At 35.2% G+C, this 25,349-nt stretch overlaps 1 protein-coding gene across 1 annotated transcript in view; it reads right to left on the reverse strand.

The window, feature by feature from the left end:
* csul (protein arginine N-methyltransferase 5) overlaps positions 1–25,349 on the reverse strand; it is a 176,954-nt gene that overhangs the window by 43,436 nt on the left and 108,169 nt on the right. The window contains exons 11-12 of the mRNA XM_090408092.1: positions 12,631–12,753; positions 10,107–10,282 (exon numbers count right to left, since the gene is read on the reverse strand). Coding sequence (XP_090264218.1) covers positions 10,107–10,282; positions 12,631–12,753 — 299 coding nt within the window. The remainder of the gene's footprint in view (positions 1–10,106; positions 10,283–12,630; positions 12,754–25,349) is intronic.

The raw sequence follows: 25,349 nt of genomic DNA on the forward strand, positions 1-25,349 counted from the left end.
GCTGACTGAAGCAAAAGTATTGTCTGTATCCATTGAAATGGATAAAATTGAGTATCGTGTGGTTATAAAATTTTTTTTTGAAAGAAGATTTAACGGCAAAAGAAATTCATTCGAAATTCATAAAAGTTTATGGGCACCCTTCTCCTTCATTTTCGACAATTAAGAACTGGGCTGCAGAGTTTAAACGTGGACGTACCAGCCTTGAAGATGATCCACATGAAGGACGTGCAAAAAGTGTAACAACACCAAAAATCACTGAAGTGTGCGATATCGTATTGGATGACCAGCGAGTCAAAGTGCGTGAAATTGCTGAGACTATAGGTATTTCAAAAGAATGTGTAGGATATATTTTGCATATGAAAAAGCTTCGCGCAAAACGGATGCGTTGCTTGCTTACAGCAGATCAAAAACGCACTCACATGAAAATCTGAAGCAAAAGTGAATTTTGCTGAGAATCATCTGAATAATGCTTGGATAACTGAGAAGGGACCTCCACACAGCCTTTAAAGGAATGCAGAGAACCGACCAGGGCTTCTGACCTAATGTCTAATCGTCACCTTCTCGTGGTGCACCCTGTTGGGAATCTACCTGGATACTGAACGAACGAGGATGGGCTGGCAATTTGGGATTTTCGCCAGGGAGCCAGAAAAAAACAGCGAAAAGTCAACTACTGGAACAAACCTGAAAGCACACCACAACTCAACATCACCAGAATTAAAGATCGGTACTTTCAACATAAGAAGCCTGAATGGCAAAGAAATGGAGCTAGCTGAGGAATTAGATAAGTACCAGATCGATATAATAGGGGTGACTGAAACAAAAAAGACAAAACCTGGTGAGATCTTTCTGAGCAATAAATACAAAATGTTATATTCAGGCAATGACAATCAAGGAAAAGAAGGAGTAGCCATAGTATTCAACACAAAATACGAGGCTAATCTTCTTGAATGGCAGGCAGTCTCAAGTAGAGTAATGTGGGCAAATATGAGAATGGGGAACTGGACAATGAGACTTATTTGTGCCTATCCCACAGAAGGTTCTACTAAGGTAGAAGTGGAGGAATTTTTTGAGGCTTTAGAAAAAGCAACTGACACAATGAAAAAGGAAAAGTTGGTCCTTGTTGGGGATCTAAATAGCAGAGTAGGAAATGATTGTCAGACATACAATTTTTTTTTGGGAAAATTTGGAGAAAAGAGCAAAGCTAATAATAATGGCAAATACCTGTTAGATTTCTGCTCAGGACATGGACTGGTTATTACTAATACCATGTTCCAATATAAAAATGTGCACAAATTCACATGGAGAGAAGAGGCTAGGAATAAGAAAAGTCTGATTGACTATGTTATTGTTGATAGTGATGTTTTCTCCCTGGTGCAGAACACCAGAGTGTACAGAGGATTTGAAATCGGAAGTGATCACTATTTAGTCTTGAGCAGGATAAAATTGAATTTCATATTGAAAAGAATAACATGTAAGAAAGTTTTAAAGTGAATAAAAATTGAGCAGCTCTCAGATGTGAACTGTAGACTAAAATACACAAAGATTATTGAAGAAAAAATGAAAGAGTTTGAGAATAGGAATCAAACCTTGGAGATTCAGTGGAAAACTCCGAAGAAAACATTGATTGATTCTGCCAGAGAGGCATGTGGTGAAGTTGTCTGCAAGGATAAAAAAAATCAGAACTCCCTGGTGGACACAGGAAGTTAAAGAGGCAGTGAAGAAAAAGAGAAGAAAGCACATCAAAAATTCCTGTCAAATAAGTCAGCTTGTGCTCTTAGAGCATATAGAGACAAATGCAAGAATGCTAAACACTGTGTAAAACCAGCTAAACAAAAGTCATGGGAGGACTTTGGCAAGAATATAGAAAATAAATATCAAGAAGGTGGCAAAATATTCTGGAGCTTGTTGAAGAAGCTTAGGAATGGAGGAAAGAGTGCTGTAAAAGGAGTTAGAGTGCTGTAAAAGGAGTTAGAGATGATAAAGGTGACATGAAAACAGGAGAAAAAGATATCATTGAGGTATGGAGTAATTTGAAAAACTGCTAAATGAAACAAGCAGTGATGACAGCACAGTGGTAAAAAATACTGACCAGGCATGCAATCAGGAATACATATCCATACTTGAAGTAGAAAAAAGCCATCAAAGGGTTGAAATGTGGAAAGGCAGCAGGAGTAGATGATATTCGACCAGAAATGGTGAAGTATGGTGGTATAAGAGTCTTACAGTGGCTGCACTGCATAGTTTCAGAAAGTCTGGACAGAGGGACGAATTCCCGATGATTGGAGTAGAGCTCTCATAGTACCCATATATAAAAAGGGAAATAAAACTGAATGTGAGAATTACAGAGGTATTTCCCTACTGAGTGTTCCTGGCAAGATCTATGCAAGTATACTTGAGAAACGGTTGAGAAAAATTTTGGAAGAAACGCTTGGTGAAAAACAAGCTGGATTCAGGCCAAACAGAGGCTGTCAGGATCAGAGCTTCACTTTACGACAAATAGTCGAGAAAGCATGGGAATATAACAAAGATCTGTATTTAAGTTTTGTCGATTTGGAAAAGGCATATGACAAGGTGCCAAGAGAGAATCTATTCAATACGCTGCAGTTATATGGTGTCAATGGGGCATTATATCAAGCAATACCTAGTCTTTGAGTTGTAAGTCAGCAGTTAGAATTGAAGGGAGTACAGGAAGATGGTTTAATGTTAAATCTAGTGTGAGACAAGGATGTACATTATCCCCTCTGTTATTCATTATCTATATGGATCACATTATGAAGGAAAGTGGTATTAAACATGATATCAAAATTGGAGATGTTAATGTCAGCTCTTTGCTTTATGCAGATGATGTTATACTTTTAAATAAATCTGCTACAAGTCTGCAAGATTCTCTGACTAAATTGAATAGCTGTTGTAATAGATATGGTATGAAGGTCAGCAATAAAAAGACAAAGACAATGAAAATAGGCAGAATCATTGAAAATGTCAACTGTATTGTGAATGGAGAACCTGTGGAACAAGTAAAACATTTCAGCTACTTAGGCACGATTTTTACTGAAGATGGTAAATTAAATATAGAAATAGACAACAGAATCAGCAAAGCTGGTATGGTGGGAAGTCAGTTGAATAAATTCATATGGAATAAGAGAGAAATTAGTCGGAACACTAAATTAGCTGTATACAAGACAGTGTTCAAACCAGTTTTAACTTATGGATCTGAGAGCTGGGTCAGAAGTAAAACACTTGACCAAAGACTAGAGACCGCAGATATGAGAGTTATTAGGAAAGAACTTGACATTGTCAGCATCCAGGAATGCATTAGCAGAGCTAATCTCAGGTGGTATGGTCACTTAAACAGAATGGGCGAGGAAAAATTAGCAAAACAAGTGTTCTCTGCCAGGTTGGCAGCAAAATGACCCAGAGGAAGACCAAGATATAGGTGGATTGATATGGTACAAAGTGCCTTAGACGATAGAAATATAAGATCTGATATTGTTGGAGTCTTGACAAGTAACAGACTGATTTGGAGGAAAATTGTAGATAGGAAGTTAGTAATGATGTAATTTTTTTCATGTAGTACTATCATATCCTGTACACCCATTGAGGGTACATGGCAGGATTTGATGATGATTAACATTTTTTAAAATTTTTAACGTCCCCCCCCCCCCCCCCCCCCCCAAACATATCAAAATTTAATTCGGCATCCTAGTAGGTACACTGAAAAAAGTCCCTGGAACATTTATAAAAATCCTCTGAAAAAAGCAAAATACATTGTTTAAAAAAGTGTGTGTGAAATATATATATATATATTTCTTTTTTAAGTATGTATTTCCTTAGTGGTTTTCCTGCACCTATAAAGCCATAGGTCAGGTTCATACCATGAGTATTGTTTTAGTTCTAATTTCTTTCTAATATATTTAATAGCAAAAGCGGCTAAAGCAGCTCATCAGATTACTTGGTTATTGAAGAATACTTAGACAAGCAGGCTAGTGTTCCTCTTTATTGAGGCTTGATAAGACCCCATTTTGATTACTGCATGCAGATCTAGGTATCAGGGTTTATTGGTGATGAGGAGGAGGTTAAGAGGATCCAGAGGCAAGTGACTAAGATGGTAGGTCTATGGAATGAACCTTACGAGAACAGGTTAAAGATTTGTGGGTTACAGAAACTGGTTGATAGGTGGAAAAGGGGTGATATGATTGAGACATACAATTACAAGATTATTTCAGAACAGTACTGGTGGTGGGAGAACTAGGGGCCATCCATAGAAACCGAGGACTTCCTTCAATGAGTCTAAGGCATTCTTAGAGTTGCTTGTAATAATAATAATTATTTATTTACGTTAAAAACAATTTAGTATTTCCCCAACTATTAAAATCTCATATATTACATTCACTCATCTTAGTCTTATAACTGAAACAAGAGAGATATGATATAAAAGAAACACTGTTTAATTAAAATAAGTATACAAATATAATTTTTACATAAAATTAATTTTAAAAGAAACTTGTAAGAGACACACTATCTCACACCCACACATTCAATTTCCAAGAATACAGAAAAAAAAAATATAAAAATTCTAACAAACAAAAACAATCTATGCAAATCCTTTCTAGGATTTAACAATTCTGGCTTTCCAATACAATCACTTTCCAAATAAGAGTCATCTCACTATGGCTCAAAGTTAACTCTCTTTGCAATAAATAAATTTTATCCTACCTCAGTGGTTTCGGTTTAAATAATTTCCAGAAAAATCACCCTGCTTGACTCTTACCCATGAAGAGAAAACACTCCAAGTAAATTGTTGGCCTTACAGTTCTCTAAACAAAATTTCATTACATGAATTCAGTTCCTTTATCTGAACAATACAGTTCTCTGTATTATTCAGATTATCTGAATAATACACTTCAGTATTCTGCAATGCACACCATCGTGAAGAACACTGTTTAGAAGAAAATCAACTTTCTACTTGAAATAAAATGTTCTGTCTTCAGTTTTCATGTATTGATAGGAAAAAACACTAGACAAACCTAGTACTGGAATTTGTTCTTTACAAATGTAACTTATTGTTTATTCCTTTATAAACAAGAACATTAGAATCTTCTAGATTTTTATCTACTGGTGGTTGCATACCATTTGAAAAAATAAATACTTTCAGATAAATCTATAGGTTTCTGAATAGGATTAATGTATACAACAACATATAAAATAAACTTTCAAGTAAGAACAATAGTTTTGCAATATATTTTCAGCCTATTTAAATAAAGAGTGATAATTTCTTGACATCAGATGGCCAAAATTATGTGCAGTTCTTGAACTTGAAAATTCAATTCAACTCTATGTACTATATTCATCACCATTATGAAACATTGACAAAGTTTAGCGATACCTTATAACATATACTTATAAGTATATCTATTTTGTTTCTTCCCCTTTTTTAAGATTGCTTACTAAAAGTTATGTAATATATATAAAAAATATAAAATGTGGTGCATCTGAACGAACATCATCAAATACTCCACAGAGTACTTTAAACACATTCTTTTCCCCACTCTTTTCAGACAATATGTACATAATCTTCACTTCCCTCCAGAATAGCAAGGAATCACAGAAAAGAGTAGATCAAGTTGTTTTCATTATACTTCCACTGATAAGTCTATAGCACACACTGATTGGAAAGAAGTCAACAGACACTCTCATGGGCAAGGTGCATCATGCCATGTAATGAGTCTTAAGAAATCAACTAGATAAAGTATCTAGTTGGTTTCTTAAGACTTATGTCTTTTAAAATTCCACAACTAAGTTGAAGGAATATGATGCTCTCAAATCAGTACAACTATGTCCAAGTGAAATGGCCACGAGAAGAGAATTCATGGAGTTTGAAAGACAGGTTGCAGGCCTATGTGTTCAGCAAATTGTTGACAAATTGAGTCATCCCAGGTCAACAATCAGTGATACCATACTGAGATGGAAGCGAAGGGTGTCAACAGAAAGTGCTACCAGCAGTGGACGACCCACAACACTCATCGAAGTGACTGTACGGTGCTACAAAGGATAATATATAAAAACTACCATTTGTCAGCTGACACACTGAATGCGGAGTTCTGGGTATCAACTGGAACCCGAATCTGCACAACAGTATTCAAAATGGAGGCTCGCAACATGGGTTTCCATGGCAGGACCACAATATGAAAATAGAATGAGCCATGTGATGTTAAATGGTCAACAGCACTATGCTTTAACTGAAGAAAAGGTTAATCATAACAGTGTAAAAATAAATTGTATATATATAAGCTGGTGTTCTTATTCCTATAGATGATTTTATAGTTTCCTTTATCTTAGTGAAGTTTGGAATAATTACTATTGAACCAAGAATGGTATTTTATAAAAACATACATACATACATATATATATATATATATATATATATATATAACTTATAATACACTCAAGAGATCATCAGATAGATATAGTATCTAGTTGGTTTCTTAAGACTTATGTCTTTATAAAATATCATTCTTGGTTCAATAATAATTATTTCAAACTTTGCTAAGATAGCAAAGTTTGAAATAATGTAAAATCACCTGGCACTCATAATGTCATTATACAGCTAAATGTGACCTTGCCATTAATATTCATCTTGTTGCTGAGCTCCAGACTTTTATCTCCTCAAACTTAGACCCATAACTTTCCTACATAATTCTTAATGTAGCTAAATGCTCTCTACAACATTCATTTAATAAACAAAATCGAGAACTAAATCGTAAATTTGATGTTCTTGTTGATAGGCAAATCAAGCCTCTCTCTTTCTCTGTTCCAGATAATTGTGTTATCGTTTCAGGATGCCCTTTAAATGACGGTGAAACACTTATTCTTTCAAAAGGACATGAATTTTCTAAATTTTTTGGAAATGAATTTTTTGGAACTAAATAGGGTATTTAGTTCCAAAAAAAATACCCTATTTAGATTTCCTTTTAAACATCAAATGAAACTTATTTAACATTTCCAGTGAAGTGGCTAATAATCTCCACTTAGAAGTTGCATCCATCCTGCCTAAATCAAAGGTTCCAACCATCTAACATATCTTTCTGAAAAGAAATCTATATATTCTCTTAGATGCAACAGTCACCTTGTTATCACCAAAGCAGACAAGGGAAAAGTTGCAGTAGTTATGGACTCTGCAAATTATAAAAGTTTCTTTTTTTTTTTTTTACTACAAGATTGTTCAACCAACCAGGAACTGGATCATAATCCCATAATAGGCAACTTTGGAAATTAAACTCCATTCTTCTTCTTTGGTGCTTCAATCTGAAGATTGGTAATTATAGCAGCACAACATCCTGTTCTGTGATCTCCTCATAATTCCTAGCACTAGTTACCATCATTATGTTATTTATATATGAAATTATTGATCTGCCTCGTGGCCTCTTTCCTTCTACAGTCCCCTCTATTATTTCTGTAATCAGTCCCCCCTCAAACGGTGTCCAATTAGGCTTTTTCTTCTCTTATTGATTTGTTTCATTAATGACCGCTCTTCATGAACTATATTTAGAACTTCTTCATTACTTTTCCTTTCAGTCCAACTAATTTTCATCATTTTTCTCCAGCACCAAAATTCAAATGCCTCCAACTTTTTGATGTCTTGTTTTGTTAGAGTCCAGGCCTCACAACCATATAATGCAATGCTCCATATGTATGTTTTCACTAGCCTTTTTTGAGCTGGATGCTAAGTCTTTTACTGGTAAAAATATTTCTTTTGTTGTAGAATGCTTTTTTGGCTAGGATTACTACTCCATTCTAGACAAAGTTATAAGTTTAGATGCAGACACCATAGAAAAGTTAAAAACATATTTTGCAAGAACACCAAGGTTCTATGGTTTACCAAAGATCCATAAGAAAGACATTCCTCTCAATCTGATTGTGGATTGCACTGATTCACCTATGTATCGCATAGCCAAATATTTAGCAAACCTACTAAAATCACATACAGGCAAGTCTCACTCTTTTTTAAAAAACTGTTTGGATTTTTTAGACAATTTAAAAATTGTCTCCATACAACCTACTGATCTTATCCCTATTTACAAACGTACAATCTCAAAGAGACTTTACAACTACTTTCTGAAATTCTCACACAATATAGTAAAACTATTTGAATTCGTTATGCATTCTGGATACTTCGCTTGTCAAAAATTCTACAACCAAGTAGAAGGAACTGCCATGGGAAGTCCACGCTTCCCTGCTTTAGCCAACTTTTATTTAGAGCATTTAGAAGACATCCTTTTTTTCATAGATATATAGACATTTTGTGGTGTGGCCTCACAATATAGATACCTTACCAACGTTTTTAGTTACTATAAATACTTTGCATCCTCGTATCAGATTCACTATGGAAATTGAAAGAGACAACAAATTATTGTTTCTAGACATTCTTCTCATCCACTCACCATCAAGTAATTTAACAACATCAATTTATAGAAAAACCACTTTCAATGGACGTTACATTCTTCAACGATCTGTACTTCATCCTTCTCAAAAGACAGGAATCAAAGTGCTTAATTTGATGAGTTAAGACTAATTGCTCAACTCCCCATCATTTACAAGAACTCTCTACTATCAAACAAATATATGAAATTAAATGGCTTTTCCAAAAGAACTACACAACATCTGTTTGATTCCTACAAACCTAACCCAAATAACAAGGAATCAATAGGTCAAGTTCCAATCCGATACATCTCCAGCATTTGAGAGAACCAACTTCAAGAATTCTGAAGAATCATTTAGCAGCAACTTTTATTCCTATTAATAAACTCTCAACATATTCCTCCTCTTCTAAAGATAAATGCTCTCCTGTCTTCTAGGTGTTTTTGAATACAATTTAATAAAATTTGAATACAAGAACATAAATCATAAATTTTCCAGATTTATTGGATTTTCCAAAAAATCCAATAAATCTGGATTATTATTTTTTCCCCCCAATTTTTTCCAAGGTTCAATAATTACTATTGCAAGAATGGTATTTTATAAAGACATAAGGTCTGAAGAAACCAACTAGATACTACATCTATTTAACGATCCGTTGAGTATGATAAGTTATATATATATATATATATATATGCAATTTATTTCTACACTGTCATGATTAACCTTTTCTTCAGTTAAAGCATAGCGCCATTGGCGATTTAACATCACATGGCTCATTCTATTTCAAATAAATCAATTTTTGCATCCTACCTTATAACTGTTTTTTAAGCCACTGATAATGGTCTGTTAATTTCAGATGAAATATATGGCAGTATATTTAATAAACAATACTTTTACCTTGTATTTTTGTGTATATATTGTATAGAACTATGACACAAGTTTCTCTAAAAACAAAAAACTATACCATTTATGCACATTTTGTTGCTGATATGGTTACTTGAAAACATTATCAAACCATTATGTGCATCTAAAAAAAAAAAAAAAAAAGCAATTCATGACATGATGATGGCCCATTGTGTCACACAATTAGGGTATGCCTGTATATGTTTGTGTTGTTTATATTTTATTTGAATTTTACAAGATACTTTATTCCATAAAAGACAAACAAAGATTAATAACAAGAAATGAAGAAATTATGAAAGAATTAAACCAAGAATCAGTAATAGAAAAAATTAAAAAAATATAAACATAAATGGATGGAACACGTTCAAAGAATGAAAATAGAAAGATTACCAAAATAAGCCTTAAAGTAAAGCCATTAGGAAAAAGAAAAACCAAGATGTCCTCTTAAACGATGACTTCTAAAGCCGGAACAGGCCATACTAGGCCTAAATCCTTGATCTGCATGATGATGATGACTTTATTCCATTCCAATGATGTACAGCACTTCTCACACAGACATTTCATCTTGAATGCCTAATGTGTCAGTATCAATGGAATTTGACTCAATCTGTGTATATTTTTCATTGTTGAATTAGCTTGAGGTGATTAGACAGATATAAGGACAATGGATTACAAGGTATTTCATTACACATGCAACAGGATAAACTATTTCACCTAATCTAATCCAAAAAAATCTAAGATCAACATAATGAAAAACTTTATTAGCACTCTATAACTATACTTACCTTTCAAAAACTTCTGAGCGCCATCCAAACATTCAGGAGATAATTCATTATCGCCAAATGATCCCAACAATTCAGAAACTAAAATATCTGTCTTCTCAGGAGGATCCCACTCTCGCATATCAGAGGAAACTACTGTTACTCGATCGCCCCATATCTCTTCCTTCTGGGCTTCTAATCTGAAATAATAAGAAATGGGTGTTTGCAGGAGAAAGACTTGAACGTAATTTATGCTTCATTCAAATGTTTTATCGACCACTTCAATGATTCTGAATATGACAAATACCTGAAGATTTCTTGTGAGATCAAAGAAAAAAATTTCACAAAAGATGAAATAAGTACTGGATTAATCTAAATAACATCTGCAACACAATATATGCAGTAAATGATATCAAACAGTTATGATTTTTTGTTAATAACAGGGAGAAAATTACCATACAGCCTGTAAGAAGTGTGAGTGAATAAACCAAAACCAAAGCTAATAATAATGGTAAATACTTGATGGATTTCTGGTCAGGGCACTGACTAGTCATTCCTTCATTATCATCATCAGAGACTTCTGGTGTAGATCACCAACACCAGATGTCATAACTTCTCTTAAGTTCATGCTGGATGCACTTGCCACTTCAACAGAGAAATTGTTCCACTCACTCACTGCTCTGTAGGAGAAAATATAGTGCTCCCCTTGCTGCATATTTCAGTAATTAAACTTTGTAATTTCATTCCTAAACTGCATTTGCACTTTGTTTGTCTCTGTGCAATACGTCAACATAAATTAAAAACTGCATTTATTAGGCTCAAATAGGTGCAATTGAACTATCATTACCTCACCTTCCATATAACAAAATGTTTCATCAGTTGATAACCTATAACACTCTTTCAGAAGTTTATAGACCTCTATCATATCAATCTTTAAAATGATTCATGATACAAGAACATACAAGGACAATGAAATAGAAAATGATCATGATATAAAATTGAGTATAATGAAAAAGAAACACAGCTTTCAGAAACAAAAGATGTTAACATCAGGGGAGAAAAACTGAGGGAGATTGAAAACAGAGACAATTTTCTAGACCCCAATAGTAAAATCAGATGAAGTGATTGATTCAGAGAAGCAAGTGAAATTTCCTGTAACAGAAAAATTAGAGCTTGAGAACTCGAGAAAGGGGAAGTTATGGAAAATAAAAAAACATATCAAAAGTTTCTGGAATTTGAGAGAGAATAAGGAGAAAAATGTAAGAAAGCTATGTGTAAAAGAAGCTAAACAAAAGTCATGGAAAGACTGGTAAGAATATAGAAGATAAATAATACAAAGGTTACAAAATGTTCTAAGGCAAATGAAAAGTTTAGACATGATTACACTGGAATCTACATGGAGTTCGAAACTTATCGTGGGAGGCCCACACTAACAATTATTTATACAATACCCACCATGCCCTTCACTCATTTGGAAACATAGCATTCATGATTGTCTTAGGCAACCCATTTTGCTCAATTATTATTCTCAAATTAAAAAAAAATAGTCTACTATGCACTTTTGTTAATTTTAACGAGTGATTTCTCATCATCTCGTGTCCTGTCATGTAATGAAACATTTCTTGTTATCAGTCTCAAAAACTCCCCTTTGTAACTTATGTTTCTATCATGTCCCCACTTTTCCATCTATCAACTAATAATAAATTTAGTTTAATCCTTTATCCAAGTGTAAGCAAACAAAGTTTGCGCCTAAAGTATCTTCAGGACTGAGGCAACTCGTGGTTGCCTCAGTCCTGAAGTTAGACTATAATAAATTTAGTTTAATCCTTTATCCAAGTGTAAGCAAACAAAGTTTGCTTACACTTGGATAAATTGTAAGCAAACCACTCTTCTAACATACAATGATACAAGAGGATAACTTTTGTGTTGGATTATATAAAATAGTGCACTGTTATTTTTTTCACATGGCTCACTTAACAAAAACCAAGGAGTCATCTTAAGTGATACTTGGAAATGACTAGATTGCTGCACATACCAGACTTCAATTTTTCAGCTAATCATCTCCAAAGAATGCTAGAAAACAGATAATTCATGCCACACCACATTTTTTTTTCAGCTTTTTACTTTAATTTGTATTTTTACTTGTCATTATGTCTTTTACCCTGAAGAAGCCACAAGTTCCCTGTGGTAGCGTTTTTTATTTATTTATTTTTTTTTTTAAATTTTTTTTTTAACTTTGTATGTTTTGTTGTTTTATATAACCAAATAAATTCAATTTTTCGTAATTTAATTCCTTCAACATACTCATCATGGTTTCCAGCAAGGTAAGAATGAGTATGTTGAAGGAATTACAAGAAATTGGATTTATTTGGTCATATAAAACAACAAAAACATGGGAAAAAAACCACAGGGAACTTGCAGCTTCTCTGAAGAAGCTGCAAGTTCACAAAACACACAACAATAACAAGCTAATATTGTTTTGAGTGGCTCACGTTTATTTTAATTGTTCAAATAATTTAAAAATAATCTGGAAAGTGACTTTACTTACGTAACAACAGCATTAGGATTTTTCTCTACAGCATATACTCTCACTTGCCTCTCAGCCTTCTCTGCTGCTAATAAGGCTGCTCTAACAAGAGGTCCACGGCCTGCTCCAACAACCATAAGAACTCTAAAAAAATAAAAAGTAAAAATAAATAAAAATTTTCCTCTTTCACACAGACTGATAAATTTTCAGATGACATGATACAAAACGTAATTTCTAGTTTTTGTTTCTATTTTTGACTACTGTACAAGGAGAATAAATTTATTCACTAAATATACCAAGTTTCTCATTTGTGAATCTTTTTTCTTCTTCAATTTCACATGATATTTTCATTCAGGTTATTAGTTTAATATCAGCAAGAAACCCAAAAGAACAAACACAGGAAGATGTTGTTTTAAGCAGTTTATTATTTTTAATTGATACAACATGATCTCTTCCTTTCTTCAAAGCATTGGCCTGCTCTGGCTTCACTGGTCTTCCCCTTTGGTAGTCGATATCTTTCCATTTCTCTCTATATTCTTTTATCTTTTCATTTACATTATAAATATCTAGTTCTTTTCTGATGTCTTCATTTCTTATATGGTCCAATTTTGCACATCCTTTAATTGCTCTTAAAAATTTCATCTCTACAGCTTGTATCTTCCTTTTTAACAGTCCATATTTCTGAACTATGGAGCGGGAGTGGCCATTACTTTGTAAAATTTTGCGTTTCTCGTCTTTACTTTTTAAATTTTTATTCAGTGTCCTTTTAACTGTTCCACAGATTTTCTGAAATTTCTTTATTTTTTCATCTAAATCTTTTAGATATGTTATTATGCAGCCTAAATAATTAAAACTGTGTCATTTGTTGTATTATTTTATTTTCTATAACTATTTTTGATCTAACATGATCCTGACCTTTAAATGCCATGACTTTTCTTTTGTGAAATTTTTAAATTGTACTGTTAGCTTATTTTGTTTAAGCTAACAGTTTTTCACTCATTTTTGTTTTCACTGATTTTTGAAGATCATCTTCGTTGTCTTGTAATATAATCTGATCATCTGCATACAGCATGGTATCGATAACAGTTCTTCTGGTTAACTGGATACCTCTGTTTTATTGTTGTTTTCCATATTTTAACAATCCAATCAATATACAGGGTGATTCAAAAAGATGGACTCGACTCAATTTTGTACAGCTATATTTCCTGATTATTTTATAATTATTCAAATCATTTATTTCAATCAATATACTCTCCCTCAGCTTTGATAGAGTATTCAGCATGGTCAATTAATTCCTTAAATGAGTTTTTTTTATATCGGTTTTTGGGATAATGCTCAGGGTCGTGGTTACTGCTGCTTGAACGTTTTCAATGGTGCCGTATCACTTTCCTTCCATCAGCAAATAAGTCAGGAGAAGAGAAAGAAGTCACAGGGTGCTAAATCAGTTGAATATGGCGAGTAATCCAACATACAAACTTGATTTTTGCTCAGAACTGTCTCACAATGTTCGAACGATGAGATGGTGCATTATTGTGCAAAAGTGACTAGCTGCCTGCATCACAATATTCATGCTATCAATCACTTCAAAACTTTGAGATAAAACTCACCATTGACTGATTCGGCTAGGCGGAACGAATTCTTTGATAATGCTCTTGGAATAGTAGAAACAAATCAGCATTGTCTTTACTTTTGACTTCTCCAAGCGACTTTTTTTCGGATGCCCTTATTCTGGTGGTCTCTACTCAGTACTTTGTTTCAGGCTCATACTCAAAACACCACATTTCATCACCAGTAATGATTATTTCAAGGAAGTTTGACCTTACAGTGTTCAATTCGATACATTTTTTGGTTGTCAGTCAACTTGTGGAGAACAAATCGCGAATTCAATTTACGAAGGCCCAAACTCTTGGTCAAAATGTTGTGCACAGTTGATTTTGGAATCCCCAATTCATCTTCAATCAATCAATCTCATGTATGATTTCGAGTCTACTTTGATGAAATCATGCACTTTTTGGATGGCCCGGATTTTTGTCATCCTCAAGCGCCTCACGACCACTTTGAAATCGCTTAAACCACTTGTAAACGTGAGTACGGGATAAGCATTCATCACCGTATGCTTTTTGAAGCATTTGATGCGTTTCAGTAAAACTTTTACCAACTTTAACACAAAAGCCAATCACAGCTCTCTGTTTGAAACTCATTTTCTGACTGTTCGTCAAAACACACTGTCACTGTTGGCACTATAACTTGGCTTCTAATGAAACAAATGTCATAAACAGTTGACACAACACTAATGGAGGTTGCCGCCTTTGACAACAAAAAGATACAACAGGTGGCATCACTTCTTCTATTTTCTAAAAGTTAATTTTTTTTTGGACAGAGGATGTATACATCATATGTGAATGATCTACATAACATTTGAAAGAGGACATCCTAAAATTTGAAATACTACCACTAGAGTGCTTGCTTAGCGCACAGCTGTGCAGCAGTGTCAGTTGTGAGCAAAATTTTGTGCTACTATGCAGCACAAAATTTTTGCGTTTGTGAGCTCATTAAAACCGAGTCGGCGACTGCAGTGCATTTCAACATTAAACCTCCAAAGAGGAAGAGCATTTGTCATTGGAATTATCAATTTGAGCAAATCACAACTGTGGTGAACTCAGTGACGCAAGGCATCCTTCTTCAGGTATGGGATGAATTCAGCTACCGCCTTGATGTTATCCATGCGACTGGAGGCAGGGGAGGGGTTACATTGAACATCTATAAACTTTATTGTGAGTATAATCAAAAATACTTTACATCATATTTGTCACTAGTTCTATGTTTGATATATACAGACTTACAAAATTGAGTCCATCTTTTTGAATCACCCTGTATATATTGAATAGAACTGGAGATAAGCTACATCGTTGCCTGACATCCTCATTTATAACAATCTTTATTAATTTATTTCATAGATATCTATAACTGTATTTTTGTATCTTTATGTAAACTTTGTATAGCTTGTACCAAATGTAATGGGTATCCTTTTTTTTTTCATTATATTCATAGTTTTTCTCTGTGTATTTTATCAAAAGCTTTCTCGTAATCTATAAAGGTCACATGAGTCTCTAAATTAAACTCTCATAGTTTCTTCCATGTCTGAAGCCATTTTTTTTTCTTTCTTTCTGAGAGTAGATTGTTTGATATTTTTAAGTCTTTTAATTCAGGATTTTACTGTAAATTTTGTAACCTATATTTAATAAACTTATTCCTCTGTAATTTTCACAATCACCTCTGGCTCCTTTCTTAAATATAGATATAACCTTAGCTTTTACAAATCTGATGGAACCTCATATTTCCTACAACAGTTATTAATTTTAAGAATCTGTGATGTAAATAATCTCCACCATATTTTCAAAGTTCTGTATTTATGCCTGTGTAGCTCAGTAGAAGTGGCATTTGCACTCTACGGCGCTTGACTGCACGAAGAAAGGATTTGGTGGTTCAAATCTAGTCGCCGACTGACTAGAGAAAATTTTTCTAAGCCTTTTTTTGACTGGTTCCAGAGTTAGTTGATCTCTGGCACGAGCTAGCGGGTTTTTTCTCCTGGAAACTCAGGTTTTTCGTCCCGTAAACTCAAGAAAATCAACCGTCGAACACACACTATTTTCAGACATTAAAAATATTGTGTTAGGGTTAGGGACCACGAGATGGCGGCACTAGCTTGCCGCCTTCTTCACTGCGTACCGATGAATCAGTGATAGCCTTGGGTCAGCTATCTCTCTGAATGGCTACCAGTGGAGATTGAACTGCCCACTCAGTCTCCAAATGCTAGATAGGGTAAACGGCCCTGCCTCTCCCTATACAGGAACAAATAGGCATTAGCTGATAGCTGAGCTGTATTTATGCCATCTAATCCGGTTGATTTTCTATTTTTTTGATATCTTTATTGCTTCTTTTAGTTCTTCCAATTTTATTGGTTCTATATCAAGTATTGATTTCTTCATTATTATTTTCTGTTATTAAATTTGGATCATACCATAAATTCTCATGTTCTATCCATTGTTTCTCTTATATTATGTTGATTTATGATGTATCTCTTTCTTCTTTGTTTAATTTCTTTAACATTTTGTAGACTATGTCGCCTTCTATTTTATTAATAAATCTGTCCCAAGAATTTTGGTAAGCTTTCTGTGTTACGGTTTTAACTATATTTCTTTTGTTTTTGTTTCAATAAAGGTTGAAACCAGTCTGGATAGTGGTCCTTTACATAATACACAGTATTATATACGTCCAAAAGGGGGTGTGTGCTTCATGTTATGAGATACAAAGGCAATCAACATGAAGTCATTAACTTCTATATACAAACAGCCTAGTCATGAATCTATTTCATGCACAAACTTTGTTGCACTTGGATCAAGGATAAACCAAGAATATAATTTCTTGGTAAGTTTAATTTAAAATCACTGCATATTTCCTTTTTTTTCCCCTCTATTGTATCATGCTATTTCTTGCTTATTTTTTAGTTTTGGAATTTTTTCATTCTAGGTAATCCAAGTTTAAACAAGCTTAAACAAGTTTATGCCTAAATTGAATGTCATCAAAGACAGGAATGGATCATTACTAACAGAAGAGTTGGAAATCAAAAACAGATGGAAAGAATACTGTGAGGAACTGTACAGCAGAGTGGATAAAGAAAATGTGGAGTCCTCCCACCAAGAAAATATTGATTTAGAACCTCCTCCACTTAGGCATGAAGTTGAAAGAGCAGTTAAGCAGTTCAACAGGAATAAGGCCCCAGGTGCAGATGAAATCCCAGCAGAGTTAATTAAGGCCACAGGGGATGGAGGGATAAGAGTGTTTAGATTGATTACAAGGATATGGGAGACAGGATCATGGCCAAGAGACTGGAAGAAGTCAGTTTTCATACCACTACACAAGAAAGGTGATATGAAGGCACGTAAGAATTATAGGACTATTAGTTTGATATCTCATGCAAGCAAAATTTTATTAAAGATCATGCTAAATAGGATTGAGGCCAAAGTTGAGGCAGAGATGCCCGAGGAACAAGCTGGTTTTAGGAAAGGTAGGGGATACCAGAGATCAGATCCTTTGACTTAGACAGTTCATAGAAAAATATAAAGAATTCAGACTCCCTCTGGTAATGTGTTTCTTAGACTACTCTAAAGCTTTTGACTGTGTTGAGCATGTGAAACTGTGGGAAGTAATGAAAAGAATGGGTTTTCCTCAACACACTATCAGGTTGATAGCCAACTTGTATAAGGAACAAGAAGCCACAGTAAGAACAGGTGTTGGATTGATTGACTGGCTTCAAGTTGGAAAAGGAGTTAGACAAGAATGTTTACTTTTTCTTCACTCGTTTAGTATATATGCAGAGGACATCATGCGTGAAGCATTGGATGAGCTCAGGACAGGAATTAGGATAGGAAGTAGATTGATCAGTAATCTGAGGTATGCTGATGATACAGTACTCCTTTATAATGACACGGAAGAACTAGGACTAATTCTTGACAAAGTCAACAAGATCAGTAATAACAGAGGACTTCAACTCAATTCTAGCAAGACAAAGATCATGGTTCTCAAAGGAAAAACAAACAGAGCTCTTGAGGAACAAGTGTATCTTAATGGAGAAAGAATTGAGGAAGTCAGCAAGTTTGAGTACCTGGGATCCATTATTAATGTGAAGAATTGCTGTTCAGAAGATGTCAGAAAAAGGTTAGGAATGGCTAAAACAACAGTCAGAGACCTGTCTAAAATCTGAAGAGATGGATCTATCTCCATGGGAACAAAGTTGAGGATTTTAGATGCAGTTGTTTTTCCAACAGTGACTTATGGATGCGAGACTTGGAACCTAAAGAAGTCAGATAAGAAACGGGTATCTGCTTTTGAGATGTGGTGTTACAGAAGGCTGTTGAGGATATCATATATTGAAAGGCGTACAAATGAATGGGTGTTAGAAAAGATTAGTAGAACTTTAAGGCTACTTAAGGATATTGACAGAAGAAAGTTAAAATATTTTGGACACATAGAAAGGATGGAAGGAGGACTTCTCAGAACAGTAATAGAAGGTAAAGTTCCTGGAAAAAGAGGCAGGGGTAGACCATCAATGAGATGGATGGATGGCATGTGTGGAGTGACTGATCTTCAGAGAGTTGAGGCTGCCAGAAAAGCAAACAACAGGACTACATGGCGAGGACTGGTGTGGAATATCACTGCGCATCGGAGTGACCATACGGCATCTGTAGATGCCCAGTGAACATAGAGAGAGAGGTAATCCAAATTTCTGTTATGTTTTGTGTTCTTATACATTTTCTGATGTCATTGCTGATTTCTTTTCTAACTTTTGAATTTCAACAAATTCTATATTGTCTGTTTTATTCATATGTCTGCTTTTCCTTAATTCTACTCCGCTGATTAAATCAAGTGTCTATACAATAAGTATTTCTTTAGATGTCCGGTTTGCTTTTTATCATCATCATGGACTTCAAGATTTACGGATATTATAGTATGTTCTGACCACAGAAGCCATCGAGAAGTTTCTTCCATGGATAGCTGGTGCCATCTCCCCCCCCCCCCCCCTATTGGGTATATTGAAGCACCTGTTTGGATAAGCAAATTACCCAAACAAGTAATAAGCATAGTCAGCCAGTCCTGACTTGCCATAATAGTGGTAGCAAATGTATTTTTTATGTTCTCCAAGGTAGATGTTTTTTTTGTCTTTTTATTGCTGACCTTCATACCATATCTATTACAACAGTTATTCAATTTAGTCAGGGAATCATGCAGACTTATAGTGGATATTATTAAAACACTTAAAGAATAGAACAACGTAGTTAAGGATATAAATTAAATTAAACTTTAATAAATATTTTCTTATAATAATAAATAAATATCGTTTGGCAGGGAAAATTCTACAAACAAATAGAGGGGACAGCCATGGGTTCACCACTCTCCCCACCCTTGGCCAATTTCTTTATGGAGACCTTTGAAGAAAAAGCCTTAGCCTCTGCCCCACAAAAACCAACCATATGGCTTCACTACGTTGATGATGTGTTCGCTATTTGGCCACATGGCTCTGAAACACTTCTCTCCTTAACACACTTAAACAACCAACACCCCAGAATCAAATTCACTCTGGAAAAAGAGGAAAACAACAGCCTCCCTTTCCTAGACACACTAGTCACCCGTCAGCCTAATGGATCCTTGGTTTTCTCAGTTTACAGAAAACCCACCCATACAGGCAGATACATTCACCAACAATCCCCCCCCCCCCCCTCACAACAATATGGAATAGTGAAAACACTATACAACAGGGCTAAACTAATCTGTTCAAACGACTTGGCCCTAAACACAGAACTAAATCACATCCTCAACACTTTGTCAGCCAATGGCTACCCCCCCCCCCAAAAAAATCCAAAAAATATTAGAACCTACAAACCACAGATCCCCCCCCCACACACACACAATAAGGATTGCTCTAAATCCATCACCATTCCCTACATCCGAGGCACCTCGAAAAAGATTACCAAAATCTTAAAAAAACATGACCTGACCTCCTGTTACAAACCTTACAGAAAATTGGCATCCCTTATCCGCTCCACTAAAGACCAACCACTTCCCCTAGACCTACCTGGTGTTTACCAGGTCCTTTGCAGTTGTAAACTGTCTTATTTTGGCCAAACAGGCAGGACAGCGAATATCACAATTTCGGAACACAAGGATTACATCCATTTTCACAAATACAGTCATTCTGGGCTTGCGGACCATGCTCTGGATATACGCCACAGAATACGGTGGAAGAAAGCTACAGTGATACACCGTAGCAAATACAAATTTGAAAGACTCTTTATGGAATCAGCCTCAGCACTAAGAAATTCTCCAAACCTCAACAAATTTGGTTGTATGCGACTGCCCCAAATTTGGGAGGCCTACATCTGCAGACCTTCAGCCCAACGGCCAAGAACACCTACTTAGCCCGCTAGAGGGCACCATCAGGACTGTTAGGAGAACAATAGCTTCATCTCTTCATTCCTAGTTTCTGTGTTGTAGTGCCTACGTGCACGTAACTTTTTTGTAAGTTCCTTTAGAAAATGGCAATGTGACGTTGCCGAAATATCGGAAAATATTTATTAAAGTTTAATTTAATTTATATCCTTAACTATGTTGTTCTATTCCTTAAGTGTTTTAATAATGCATAACCAACGTATAAGCCTGTCTACGAGAATTATAGTGGATATATTTAGAAGTATCACATTGTCCGCATAAAGCAAAGAGCTGACATTAATATCTCCAATTTTGATATCATGCCTAATACCACTTTTCTTCATAATGTGATCCATATAGATAATGAATAACAGAGGGGATGATGTACATCCTTCTCTCACACCAGATTACATCCTTCTCTCACAGCCCGCTAGAGGGCACCATCAGGACTGTTAGGAGAACAATAGCTTCATCTCTTCATTCCCAGTTTCTGTGTTGTTGTGCCTACGTGCACGTAACTTTTTTGTAAGTTCCTTTGGAAAATGGCAATGTGACGTTGCCGAAATATCGGAAAATATTTATTAAAGTTTAATTTAATTTATATCCTTAACTACGTTGTTCTATTCCTTAAGTGTTTTAATAATGCATAACCAACGTATAAGCCTGTCTACGAGAATTATAGTGGATATATTTAGAAGTATCACATTGTCCGCATAAAGCAAAGAGCTGACATTAATATCTCCAATTTTGATATTAGGTTTAATACCACTTTTCTTCATAATGTGATCCATATAGATAATGAATAACAGAGGGGATGATGTACATCCTTCTCTCACACCAGATTTAACATTTAACTATCTTCCTGTACTTCCTTCAATTCTAACTGCTGACTTACAACTCAAAGACTAAGTATTGCTTGATATAATACCCCATTGACACCATATAACTGTAGCATATTGAATAGCTTCTCTCTCTCTCTCTCTCTCTTGGCACCTTGTCATATGCCTTTTCCAGATTGACAAAACTTATCTTTGTTATATTCCCATGATTTCGCAACTATTTTTAGTAACGTGAAGATCTGATTCTGACAGCCTCCATTTGACCTGAATCCAGCTTGTTCTTCACCAAGCTTTTCTTCCACTATTCTTCTCAACTGTTTCTCAAGTATACTTGCATAAATCTTACGAGGAACACTCAGTATGGAAATACCTCTAATTCTCACATTTTTTATTTCCCTTTTTATATATGGGTACTATGAGAGCTCTACTCCAATCATCAGGAATTCATCCCTCTGTCCAGGCTTTCTGAACTATGCAGTGCAGCCACTGTAAGACTTTTATTATTATTATTAGTAGTAGTAGCCACCTCCAGGGAGTCCAAAGACTCATCGAGGGAGGGCATCTACAATACAGCTCTGCTCCCACCACTCACAATCCACCAATTGACTGCAACTACACCAACGCCATCTACTGCCAACCGCTACTAGTATTTCCACAGACTAGTATTTAAAATACTAGTATTACTAGTATTTCCACTATCATACTTGAGCATTTCTGGTTCAAATATCATCTACTCCTGCTGCTTTTCCACATTTCAAGCCTTTGATGGCTTTTTCTAATTCAAGTATGGATATGTATTCTTGACTGTATACCTGTTGAGTGTTTTTTTACCACTGTGCTATCACTGCTTGTTTCATTTAGCAATTTTTCAAAGTAATTACTCCATACATCAAGGATATCTTTTTTTCCCGTTTTCATGTCACCTTTATCATCTCTAACTCCTTTTACAGTACTCTTTCCTCCATTTCTAAGCTTCTTCAACAACCTCCAGAATATTTTGCCACCTTCTTGATATTTATTTTCTATGTTCTTTCCAAAGTCCTCCCACGACTTTTGTTTAGCTAGTTATACACAGTGTTTAGCTTTCTTACATTTGTTTCTGTATTTTCTAAGAGCACAAGCTGACTTATTTGCCAGGTACTTTTGATATGCTTTCTTCTTTTCCTTCACTGCCTCTTTTAACTTCCTGTGTCCACCATGGAGTTCTGATTTTTCCATCCTTGCAGACCACCTCACCACATGCCTCTCTGGCTGAATTAGTCAGGGTTTTCTTGAAAGCTTGTCATTAAAACTCTAGGTTTGGTTCCTGTTCTCAAACTCTTTCATGTGTATTTTAGTCTACAGTTCACATCTGAGAGCTGCTCAACTTTTATTCGCTTTAAAACTTTCTTACATGTTATTCTTTTCAATATGAAATTCAATTTTATCCTGCTCGAGACTAAATAGTGATCACTTCCAATATTTTCCCAAAATATTTTTGTATGTCTCACAATCATTTCCTAGTCTGCTATTTAGATTCCCAACAAGAACCAACTTTTCATTTTTCATTGGGTCAGTTTCTTTCTCTAAAGCCTCAAAACATTCCTCCACTTGTACCTTAGTAGAACCTTCTGTGCGACCATAGGCACAAATAAGGCTCATTGTCCAGCTCCCCATTCGCATATTTGCCCAGATTACTCTACTTGAGATTGCCTCCCATTCAAGAAGATTAGCCTCATATTTAGTGTTGAATACTATGGCTACGCCTTCTTTTCCTTGATTGTCATTGCCTGATATATAACATTTTGTATTTACTGCTCAGAAAGATCTCACCAGTTTTTGTCTTTTTTGTTTCAGTCACCCCTATTATGTCGATCTGGTACTTATCTAATTCCTCAGCTAGCTCCATTTCTTTGCATTCAGGCTTCTAATGTTGATAGTACCGATCTTTAACTCTGGTGATGATGAGTTGGGGTGTGCTTTCAGATTTGTTCCAGTAGCTGACTTTTCGTTGTTCACCCTGGTTCCCTGGTAAAAACAACAGGGGCCTTGTTTAACCGGGCGACGCCTCAGCATATCATATACATCAGCTGCGACTAACATCAGCTAACATACATATGATTTATGTCTCATTCGTTTCAATATAGTTAACGACCTATCTCCTTGACGAAATCCATGTAACGTTTGATGAAATATATTGGATAAATTCTTGAACAACATTTTGAATAAATTCTATATAATTTTTGTTACAGGTGAAACCTACTTTAACTCATCTCATTATGTTTCTTTATAGCCTTTTTTGCATTATTCAATCATTTGTTTTTCTATCTTCTGTTCTTCTGAACACATCGCTTTTGTTTTTCTCTCGGTTACTGGAAATGTTGCCTTTGTATATTTACAACTTTGCACCTTAGAATATTATACTGATTAGTATTTCTATTTTTTTTTTAACAATTTGCCATTTGACAGAAAGTCTTAGTTTGAAGTATTACCAGAATAGTGATCAGTATCTGCACCAGCTCATTACATGGTCAATTTGGTTATTTCTTCTGAAAAAGTCTATGCTACTACCTAATACTTATGTAGAAAAAAATTAAGTGATCTGGGATATTTCTGGGAAAATTCCCATGTTCATAAAGAGTAATTCCACAATACTGATATCATTTTTAACACTCTCCTTTGCATTTCTCTACTATATCAGAATTATCACCAAGGAAACCAAGAGACTAGACCTGCACATGATAGCCCAAGTGAGATCTTATCATGGCCTTGTCAAGAGGCAAAATAACTTCCTTACCTTTATATGTCAAGTTTTGTTTAAGCATTACAATTATTCTCTGAGTGTGTGAAAATGGCTCTCTGTTCATTGCTATTAAATATAAAATTATGCAATTTGGTGTGATGTCATCTAATGTCATATTGTATTGGTGGAATTATGCTAGAAGAAACTGATCAAGCTAGGGAATCTTGGAGATTTAGCAGACAGGAAGTTGAAGTTCAAGGTAATTCCAGTAAGTTTCATTAGCCTGAAACACCCGACTTAGGATTCAAATTGACCAAGTTTGAAAAAACTTCCAAGTGGAAATAAAAACAAAAACTCATTCAATGCTCTAACTAATCTATGTCAAAAAGTGAAATTCACCATAAGTGATCTTTAGGTGGGTGCATGTATTACTACAGAGCTCAGAAGCATATATACTGCTTGGAAAGAGTCAACAGACACCACCATGGGGAAACTGCATTGTGCCATATAACGAGTCATATTTGTAATACAGAGGAATATTATGCTCCCAAGTGTGTCTGGGTGAAATGGCTGCAAGAAGGGAACTGATGGAGTCTGAAAGAGGCATTATGATAGGATGCCATGTTGCAGGCCGATCTGTTCGGCAAATTGGGCCATCCCAGTCAACAATTAACGATACTATAAATTGAAGTGCAACCTACAGTGGGTGACCCATCACATTCACTGAATGTGACCATAGGGTGCTATGAAAGACGTAAAATCTTCATTCGTCAGCTGACACGTTGAATGCAGAGCTCCAGGTATCGACAAGAACACGAATTTGCACAATATTCAGATATGAAGCTCACAACATGAGTTTCTATGGTAGACCACAATATGCAAGTCCCACATTTCCCAAACCAATATGGAGCATCATCTTCAGTAGTGTAAAGAGAATGTACAATGGGACGTGGAAGCTTGAAAAAAAACTGTTATGGAGTGATGAATGTCTCATACCAGAGTGTGTAACCCAGGTGGTGGTGTGATGGTTGGTCCTGTTTTTCCTGGTTTGGCCTTGGACCTCTGTTTGTGGTGCCACAAACAATGAAACGCTGAGAGGTATTTGAACATTCTGGACAATGCAATGCTTCCTACTTTGTAGCATTTCTATGGAACTGACTATTGTTTATTTCAGCAAGACAAGCATCATAAGG

Source organism: Typopeltis vanoorti, chromosome 18 (assembly GCF_054136105.1).
Source record: "Typopeltis vanoorti isolate ZY-2024b chromosome 18, IOZ_Tvanoo_1.0, whole genome shotgun sequence".
Lineage (NCBI taxonomy): Eukaryota > Metazoa > Arthropoda > Arachnida > Uropygi > Thelyphonidae > Typopeltis > Typopeltis vanoorti.